At 41.4% G+C, this 9,954-nt stretch overlaps 1 protein-coding gene across 1 annotated transcript; it reads left to right on the forward strand.

The window, feature by feature from the left end:
* Positions 1-128: 128 nt before the first annotated feature.
* Positions 129-8,269, forward strand: CRYM (crystallin, mu). The gene is made up of 7 exons (XM_010151160.1): positions 129-272; positions 1,267-1,329; positions 3,374-3,475; positions 4,001-4,184; positions 6,503-6,624; positions 7,460-7,544; positions 8,205-8,269. The coding sequence occupies exons 1-7, from the start codon at positions 135-137 to the stop codon at positions 8,267-8,269; spliced, it is 759 nt and encodes a 252-aa protein (XP_010149462.1). The 5' UTR covers positions 129-134.
* Positions 8,270-9,954: the final 1,685 nt, after the last annotated feature.

The following is a 9,954-nucleotide window of genomic DNA, read 5'->3' on the forward strand; positions in this document are numbered from 1 at the left end:
GCGCGTCAGAGGAGCCCGTTGGGACCGAGTTGCTGATCGACGGGCGGGTTTGGTGTTAAGCGGGTGGGTGGCTGTGGCCTTCCGAGCTGGAGGTTCGTAACGTAAGTAATTCCCTTACAAGGTTCCTCGGGGTCATGCCTGCCTACAGCGCTGCAGATGATGCTCTGACAACCAAGCTGGTGACTTTTTACGAGCACAAGAAGGATTCCTCTACCCCTTCTCACCAAGCAACTATCCTCTTATTTGACCCAAGAAATGGTTCTTTAAAAGCTGTGAGTTTCACGCGTGCCGCTCGGTTCCTTTCTGTTCGTGCTGTGTCAGTTCTTTGTGATTCTTAGAAGCTGGAGCTGGTGTAAATTGTCTGAGTTTGCCTGTGGCATCAATGAAAACGTTTGTACCATGAGCATTTAACCTGAAGCCTTCTATCTTTCATACATGTTAAACTGTACTGTCTGCTCTTCAGTGTGAGTTGAAGGGCATCTGATAGCTCACAGGGCGACTGGAAGAGAGGGCTGATCAGTGAACGTTTATCTTGCATTTCAAAGGGGAAAAAAGCCCTTTTCTGAATAAAGAATGGATCTTGAACCATCTTAAGTATAAATTGAAAGACATTTATCATTGGTTTCACAGGGTTTTCAGGTTTTTTTTCTTTGTTTAAGGAATTTAAGAATTTTTTTAAGCATATTGACCTTTTGCACTACACCTTAGTAATAATGATTATTAAAGAGCCAAAACTGGTCAAGAAAACTACATTGGACTTTTATTCCCAAACCGGGCCGGTTCTTTAAGCGCCATAATTCATCTGTATGCAGTAGCTAATACACATTGAGGCAGGAGTGCCTCGTGGTGTGTGATGTGCATTAAAGGAATTCCCTGGTTCCCTGTCATCCCTTGCACAGGGCGAGATGGCGCAGACTCGTGAAGCACTGGCAGCTTGCAGTAGTTGTGGTCTTGCTGGAGTGCAGAGTATCGCACTCTTGATCCGCTCCCAGGGAAGCACAGTGCACAAAGAGCTGTGAGTTATGGACGGCTCAGTTCTGAGCAGTTTTCACTCTGTTTGTGCTGGGGGGATGACATGGAAGAACTGGAATAGACAGAAAATCTGCCCAGTTTAAAGGTGGTTTTATATGGTTTGTGGTTGCTGACCTTCACGTTTTTATCTGTGCTCTGTAATAGCACGTAATTCACAAATTGGATTAAAATGTTTGGTATTTACTCATACTTTCAGCATTCATTTCAGTCTGGACTCTTTTTTTCTTTCCAAAGGTCCTAGATGGCAGTGTCATTACAGCAAAACGAACAGCTGCTGTTTCTGCAATTGCTACCAAGGTACGTCTTCTCTTTCCTAAATTAGGACAGATCTAGTGGTGCTATGTGTAAAATAACTAGCAGCTTTCAGCGTGTATGAATTTTCATCCAGCAGAGCTTTACATCAGATTTGTGATAAAGTATGTACTTTCAGGGAAATCTTAACGTCGGAGTCTTCCATTTTGAGTGAGTCATGTCTGGCTTTAACACTCGGTGTGTGATTGCAGAAGGCATCTGAGCCGTGTTTCTGTGGCTCGTCCTGCGTGCTCTTCTGGAATTTCACTGAGCTGTCTTCCTCTGTCATCTTCTTTTGTGCTTGTCTTAACATGCTTCTTTATGGCTTTGGGTGATGGGCCCGGACAGGTGGGTTGCACTGGACCTGGAGAAAGAGGAAAAAGGCACGTTTTCAGGGAACTGTGTGGGTCCTCCTAAGATAGGCGATGCCCAGGATAGACAGATGACTTGTCCACAGGTGTCTGGCTGTCAGTTTCTCTGTCACTGGAACATGTCCAGATGACTGTCCCTGACTACAGCCACAAACTTCAGTGTCTGAGGACAGGTGAGGTGTAACTTGCTGTGTGTTGCTTTACGTCATTTCAGTTGAAAATTGTTGGGTTTGAGTTCTCTTTTACACCTGTATTTGGCTGTGCTGCTGCGAGTGGGAGGAGAGCGAGTCACCATCTGCTGCACAGCAGGGTTTTAGTCAGCTCAGTGGGTGAGGCAACAAGAAGAGTGCCAGAGCTCTGTTTTTCACCCAGCTTTGCATCAAACCAAAGGCTGATCTCACCACTTCGTTAGTGGCAGTCTTCATGCCAGCGGCACTCTATGCATGGCCATAGGGCCATGGACCAAATTGGGGTGAAGAACCTGTCCCCCGAGCATCCCCTGGTCCAAGGGACAGAACAATTTACAGTGAATTCTTGGACATGAGGTTATAGGACCTTAGAACACTGAGATGATTGTGTTTGGGCAGTTCTGACAGTTTTTGCACAGTCAGGGCTCTGCTGGCCTCAAAGGAGCTTGGCTGCTCAAGATTCAAGATCAGATCCTTCATTGTCATCTGCTGTTTTGGGAAACTTTCTTGAGTGTTTGAGTTTAGCTCATAGTTGTCATCTTGCCCTCTTTATGGCGTTTGCTTTTCAAAAACCCATGCTTTTATGCAAGGAACCTTTGAAATCAATGTCGCAGAGTCCTTGAAAAGACTATTAAAAAGAGTTCTTGCTACTGAAAAATGGGATAAATGAGATTTTTTTTTCAATTTATTTGCAGCAGAATAAGTGTTGAGAGCCCAGACAGTTCTAAAGCTTTTTATACAGAAGTGAGTGGCACCAGCAGATTCATAAACAAGACACAAGGATAGCTTCGGGCTGCACTCCAGCAGGCCTCTCTTTACCTTTGCCAAGTACTGGTGAATCACAGGCAAGAACTAAACCAGAAGACCAAAAGCAATTGTAGAACTGAATTTTAGTGTTTGTTCCTCAGAACCAGCCCCGTTTTTACAATACCCAGTGCATACGTATTGTGGCTCTTACGGTGCCAAGGTCTGCTTGTGGTATGATTTATGGCTTCAGTGAATTGAGAAAGAAGGTTTAGTTTGGGGCTGCCAGGACCAGTCTACCCACACAGCTACCGCTTTGAGTACTGACAGCTTTCGGTATTAGGAATCCTGCTTCCAGCCAGTGCAGAATATCAACACTGTGGTGTTACGCTCCATTAGTCACCTGGGTGAAATACGTTATACTAATGTGTGTGCTGAGGCTCCAGAACTTGCATTGTCCCATGCTGTCCCATGGTAAGCCTGAATTTCAAGAGTTAGATAATTCCAAAACAGAATCAGGCCAAGATGCACTTTGGTGTTATCGACACTAGCACTTGCATTTAAAAAAAGGATATAGTGGTAATTGAATATTGGTTTGTATGAATATGAATCAATACTATTTTTTTGCATAACCCCCTTTGGCTTAAAAGGACTAAGGATACTGCTTTCTTTTTATAGTATTTTGATAGGTATTTGTCATATCTGTTAACATATTGTCCTTTTTTTTATTTTATATTTGATATTTAGTTGCTAATGCCAGCCTCTGCAGAGGTGCTGTGCATTCTGGGAGCTGGTGTTCAAGCATATAGCCATTATGATATCTTCATGGAGCTGTTCACATTTAAAGAGGTAATGGACACATCTTAACAGGATACATCTCATTTTCTCTATTATGTTTCAGGAGCACTTAATATAAATGAACCATACTGCAGCCGGTGAAGTTAAGGGATTCATAATTTTGGTTCTGTTATTACAGAATCCAAGAATACTCTGAACAGCTGTAGAATTCCTTGCTCAAATGTTGGCCCTCAAAAAAAAAAAAGTGTGTGTTTGGAAACATCTCTCTGATAAAATCCTAGTGTGTATGCCATGCTTGGATGAGCTTCCATGACTTTCCCTTAAAGGATTTTATTGGAAATGCTTGTATTTTATAAATACAGCTCTGCAAGGAGCTGTCATTCTGGCATTGCAGAAGAGTCATTCAAATGTAGCTGCGCAGACATGAAATTTAGTCACTTGTATGACAAGAACACTGAAGGGGAAACCCCACATCCTGCATTTACGATTCATGTAATTATCTACTGAAAACTGAAACAGTGCTCTGTTTCAGCCAGAAGTTCTCCAAGCTAATCTGTTTGTCGATTTTCCTTGAAGGTCAGGATATGGAATCGCACTAAAGAGAAAGCAGTGAAGTTTGCTAATTCAGTGAATGGTCCAGTGCAGGTCTGCTCTTCTGCTCAGGAGGCAGTTACCGGGGCTGATGTGATCATCACAGTCACTATGGCAACAACACCAATTTTATTTGGAGACTGGGTAAAACCAGGTGCCCATATCAATGGTATGCTCGTTCTCATTGTTTAAAGGCTATATTTATTATCACACTGTTTAGCATCATAAGCTGTTGAAAAGCAATACTCTCTGCTTCTCAGAGTGAATGTTCTTCTCATTTTGACTTTCCCCCTTTAGCGAGGGCCATTTCCCCAGCCCTTGGTTGTCTGGAGCCAGAACTGCTGCATATTCCAGCACTGTTGTCATTTGATGTTCACGTTGCTTTCCGTGAAAATAACATGTTTGTACGAGTTACTTAAAAGGTGATTCCTGCTCATTCTGCTGCTTCCCTCGTAGTTGTCTTCTTTTCTTCACCCAATTCTAGAAGCTCCTCTATTTGTTACTCTTTTTTGGGCTGATCACGTTAATTTTTTTTTTTAAACATGAGTTAAAAAAATGCAGTAACTGAGTTAAGAACTTCACAATTTGACCTCTCATTACGGTGAGGTTTGAGGCACGCTTCCCCCCCATGCCTTGTAATGATGTTGCCACAATATTGTTTGGAGTCTCTGGATGTGCCCACATTTGCTTATTTTATTAATTGTGGGCCTGGTTCAGATGACCTTGTGCACTTTCCAAATGGCATGGTAATAAGACAAAAGCGACTTGTCAAAGGGAACAGTTTGAAGGAGGGTCCCACATTCCAGCAGCATCCTACCAATTTTTCAAACTCAATTTAGTCCTTTGTCATTGAAGGTTGTTGTCTGTGTTATGTCACGGAATGGAAGCCAGAAGTGCAACCAAAATCAATTAAGGTCTGCAGCCACTGAGGCGACACATACACAGCCACCCCTCTACTTTATTTGCCTTTTTTGTCCTCCATTGAGGCATTTGTGCTGTTTGAAGAGGCATTCAGGCAACATGGAATTTATCACTCCATAACAGTTGGACACTTTCTAAAAACATTTAACTATAGTATAACTGCTTTTTTTGTTTGGTTTGGTTTTGTGTTTTGGGGTGTTGGGTTGGCGCTTTTTTCCTTTTTTTTTTTTTATAGCCCATAAGAAGTTGATAGTGGTCTTCTGTATTTGAAAAGATAAGCTCCTTGATTTGTTTTCAGTTTCTCCAGAGAAGTGAAAATCCATAACCTGCTCAACTTGTACCGCTTAGGAAGCTACAAGGAAATAATAGAAGGGTATAGGTTTAAAAATCCTAATTAGTAACATTGAACTCCCTGTCTGTATGTGGAGGTCTTTGCTGCACGTTGCTTTGGTTCTCATCTGCTCAGGGTAATTGTGGGATTCTCAAATGTTATATTTCTCAAACACAGCCTGGATCAAATGAGAGGACTGTATCTCTCATACATCAGATCAATGCCCTCGATTTTAATGTACAAAGGGAGATGACTTTCTTATGCCTCAGCTACCCAGAGTCTGCTGCCAAGGATACTCTACTGGCAAAACAAATATTGAATGGTTTAGAGGAGCTGTATTTGTTGCTTTTTATTTTTTAAACAGTTAAGTAACACCTAAAACCTGTTGATTTGGCAGTCACAGAAACAGGTTAGTGTTTGCCTGCAGAAGAGGTGTAGTCTGTGTAACTTTATTGTCCCTGAGCTGCGTCACCAAATGAGCAAAACTTATTTTAACAGTGCCTCGGTAAGTAGATGGAGTAATAATGTCACACACATTTATTGGTGTCGTTTTCAAGGCTCCTAGCAAAGGCTTGTTTGCTTTGTAGCTATACACAGCTACACATATCTTTACGTTTCTTGTATTGCTAGGAAATGATGAAGTGCTAAGCAGAGCTACCACCCCTTCTCTTCTCTGTCGGCATTATTTGGAAGGAGCAGTTTGACTGGTGTACCAAAAGGCTGGAAGCAGTGCCAGCGAAGAATCCCACTTCTGCTTCCTGAAGAGTTGTGGCAGTTTAACGCTTCAGCAGATTGAAGTGCAAAGGCCAATTGGTTCCAGTGATTCTGGCTGTGCTTAGGGGGAATGTAAGACTTTTGTCACCAGCAGCATCTGCATGACTAGAGGTCAAGGGTGCTGAACACTTCAGTGGGCTGTAATTTGGAGAGTTGGACCCAATGTCATCCCTCATTGACATCAGTGGAAATTTAGGGGGTTAGCACCTTACAGAAACAGTGTCAGTGTTAGAGCTGAGGCCAGGTTGAGGAAAATTCAGGCTTTTTCACAGTTGCTCAGTCACACCCTATTTATTTGTTGTTTTTATCAATCAACATGTTTCTAGTGTTAACATCAGGTGGTTTGGATATTAGAATTCCACGATCATGTCCAATGTTACTTTATAAATGTCTTTTGGACAAAATGTGGTTTGAATTTGTTTTAAATATTCCTCCCAAGTTTATCAGTTTTGTTGCCCTAGCTGTTGGAGCAAGCAGACCAGACTGGAGAGAACTGGATGATGAACTGATGAAGAACTCTGTTCTGTTTGTGGATTCCAGAGAGGCTGCTCTTACAGAATCGGGAGATGTTATATTATCGGGGGTAAGACTTTCTTGAATTATGGATTTAATTTTTGTGGCAATTGGTTTGCATTCGAAATGAGTTAGTACTGATGATGTGCTGCACTGAAACATTTTTGAGCATCAAATGTAGTTGTTAACACTTGCGGGGCACAGGCTGGAAGATGAGCTGCTTTCAGACCGGAACTTCTGTAAGTCAGTGCCAAAACCATGCCACCTCTGTATCAACCATTACATGCACCATATTCCAGTAGCATGTTTTCAGCATGGCCTTTGTACAGGAAGTATTGATTCTGAAAGACCTACATTTCCTGCAATATTTGGTAGTTTTGTTAAACATTTTTCACATCTATTTATTAAAATTTGTAACTTTCTTCCCCTAATATTTGAGTGTGATTGACACCCATTAGGTCTCTGGAAAATGGATGACAGAAGCCAAGCAGGCAGTTGGTGATCTGTAGAAATTTGATGCCAGGGACTCTTTTAGGTTTAATGGAGTCTTTTTCTCTTTTAATATTTTTGCAGGACAAATATGGCTTCCACTTTTGAGGTTTAACATATGGTAAGGAGTGTGGAACCCCATGTGTTTTGTGGGATAAGTAACAAGTTGTAGCTTTCTGACTGGGGACAGTCTGTCAGCTGTTTTTCTCTGAAAACCATTCCACTCCTATGTGATTTCTGTCCAGTTTCTGTATTATTTTTCTGAATACTGATCTGCTTCACCATGGGAAGGAATCCGTTCTGGCGTAGCAGAACTGGAGGAGTTTTCTTTTGAAGTCACTCAGAAACAATTTATTTCTCTTTAACGTATGTATAGGTGTTGTTATCTTTTAATAAATAAAATATTTGTTTTTCAGGCAGAGATTTTTGCTGAGCTGGGAGAGGTAGTGAAGGGTACAAAACCAGCCTTGCATGAGAAAACAACAGTGTTTAAATCGCTGGGTAAGAACAACCCTTCCTGTGTACAAGTCTGACAGAAAACAATGCCTTGTTATTTATTAGGTCCCCCATGTGTGGGAAAGCTGCTAATAGTCTTCAAAATTACTGTGGCAGTGCACTCTTCAGAGGAAAGTAGAATGTGATTTGCATTTTCCCTTTTTATTTCCCTTTTTATTTATCTAACAGGACTGATGTAATGAAAAGTGATAGGAAAGCAAAAAAGTAAGAAATAGGTTTTCCATTTTACAATTGTTCAACACGCCTGCAGCGTTGTTTGATACAGCTCCAACCCGAAAGCCCTGCTGTTATGCCCCTGGGCTGTCTGACCTACAGACAGTGTACTGTGGGGTGGGTGTTTGATGTTTGGGGAAGGCGCGGGAGCCGTGGTAGATTACCATGCTCTGAGCTGCCTGGCATGTCCAAAAAGGCCAAGTTGTGATATCAACACTGAAAATCAGATTCACACTATTACATTAACCTCTTACAGCACATCTAACAGTTACATGATGGCTGGAAACTTTGAATGTAACACAGTAGGTATCTGGGATAGGGAATGATTCCTGGGTTTGACCAGTTAGATAATTTCCTGTCCTCCTGTTCCCTTCCAAAGCTAAATTTTGTACAGCTGAATAATAGTTTGAAGGTGACTTAATTCTTTTTCAGGGATGGCAGTTGAAGATACAGTAGCAGCGAAATTTGTTTATGACTCTTGGTCGGCTGGTAACTAAAGAGAAGTCTACAGTGCCAATGAGGTCAAGAAAATTGTTTGCACTTAGTTTTCTTGGATCTTTTCTTAACAAGAAAGGCACCAATCCCCTCTGAATGTGGCCCTTCTAGAACTTGCGAGAATGAAAAGTAAAATATCAGTAATAGACTAATTTCTACAGTTTTCTAATGGCAAGTATTGGATACCTGCAGTATTAGTAATAAATGTATTTAATGGCAAGTATTAGATACCTGCAGTGATACTAAACAAGGTTATTCTTACCTATTTTGTTATAATTCTGGAATCAGTACCTCCCTCCCTCATTATTTATGTAGCAGAAGTCTGTGGGTATATTTCATAATTTTCGAGAAGTAATTCATACTGGAGTTAAGTATTCACCAGTTTGGAGAAGGGGCTCTGGCATCCTATTTACCGGTGATGGTACTTTAAATGCAAGTGTGGGTTTCAGTGCTACGCTGACAGCAATCTAGTCGTTGGTCCCTCCTGTGAACACAGCCCACCTCTGAGTCCTGGACACCCCTTCCTTTCCAACTTGGACTGGGATCTGAAGGTCACCCATCTTTAGTTTCACCTCCCCCCAGTTTCTCTTCCTTGCCCTCAGACCCAATGGGTTTTTCATTTAAGAGCACACTACTGACTGGGAGTTTATATAAATAATGATGCCTCCATATAGTTAGATTTCTGTCTGCTTTTGTAAAAGACCTGGCTTGGGAAGAGTTACAGTGCAAAAAATCGCAGCTAACATTATGTACATTTTAACTGGGAAGAAACTATACCACCCTTCATACATTCCTGGGTGGGATATTGCCATTTGCATGTTGCAAGGAGTCTCCCAATATGTGAGTAATTAAAAAAATTCCGTACAGAATACAGATGAAAATTAAATCAAAATATATTTTTAATAATCTGTGTCATTTATAAGTTCTTTTTCTAAGCTTCTTGAAGACTGGAACCATGCAATTTGATTTGAGTAGGATAAACTTCAAGTATACAGGCAGATACTTATTTTCAGCTTGGCTGATCAATTGGTAATTGTTCTTTTATCCCAGTGGGTATTCGCTGGGGCAGGAATTTCAGTGATCCTTTCTTGGCAGAGGAACCCAGTGGTGTTCTGCAGAAGGAAGAGGTCCAGTTTTGTGCTGTTATGCAACTGCCTTACAAAAGATTGAGCATCAGCTGAAAAAGAGCAATCACTCTGAAAACAAATTCCTGTCTCAAGCTAGAGTTGTGCCTTATGACATTTTATTTCTATTTGCATGTTATTTCATGCAGGCTACTAAATTAGGAAGGATTAGGTGACATGTTCATTCCCTGTTGATGCCAGTAGGATACAGCAGAGCAAGAGGAAGGAGGTTCAGAAGCAGCTGGCGTTAAAGCCCTTGATGGTGCCTAAGTAAGTATAGGAGAGGTTAATGAGTATAGTGCAGACACGATGTAAATAATATTCCAAGTTTTATGCCAGGTGCAAACTATTTGGAAGGAAAGTAGTAAGTGGCAGGGTTTGTAACTTGCAGAGTTTTAGCAGGGAAGGCTACCAGACCAGTAAGTGAACAGGGCCAAAGGATGTCTTCATGTGGATGGAAGTCTAAAGCCATTGACCTTGTTTATATCAGCAGAAACAAGACCAGAAACTTCTCTATAACCTTTTGCATTTTTAATTGTAGCAGAATTACCCTTCTATTTTTA

Source organism: Eurypyga helias, unplaced genomic scaffold (assembly GCF_000690775.1).
Source record: "Eurypyga helias isolate BGI_N326 unplaced genomic scaffold, ASM69077v1 scaffold34964, whole genome shotgun sequence".
NCBI classification, from domain to species: domain Eukaryota; kingdom Metazoa; phylum Chordata; class Aves; order Eurypygiformes; family Eurypygidae; genus Eurypyga; species Eurypyga helias.

Excerpts from the sequence above, each read along its gene's own strand:
- CRYM (XM_010151160.1), top strand. The coding sequence starts at position 135 with ATGCCTGCCTACAGCGCTGCAGATGATGCTCTGACAACCAAGCTGGTG. Across the intron at positions 1,330-3,373 it reads TTTCTGCAATTGCTACCAAG|TTGCTAATGCCAGCCTCTGC; the intron begins GTACGTCTTCTC and ends TTTGATATTTAG. Across the intron at positions 3,476-4,000 it reads AGCTGTTCACATTTAAAGAG|GTCAGGATATGGAATCGCAC; the intron begins GTAATGGACACA and ends TTTTCCTTGAAG.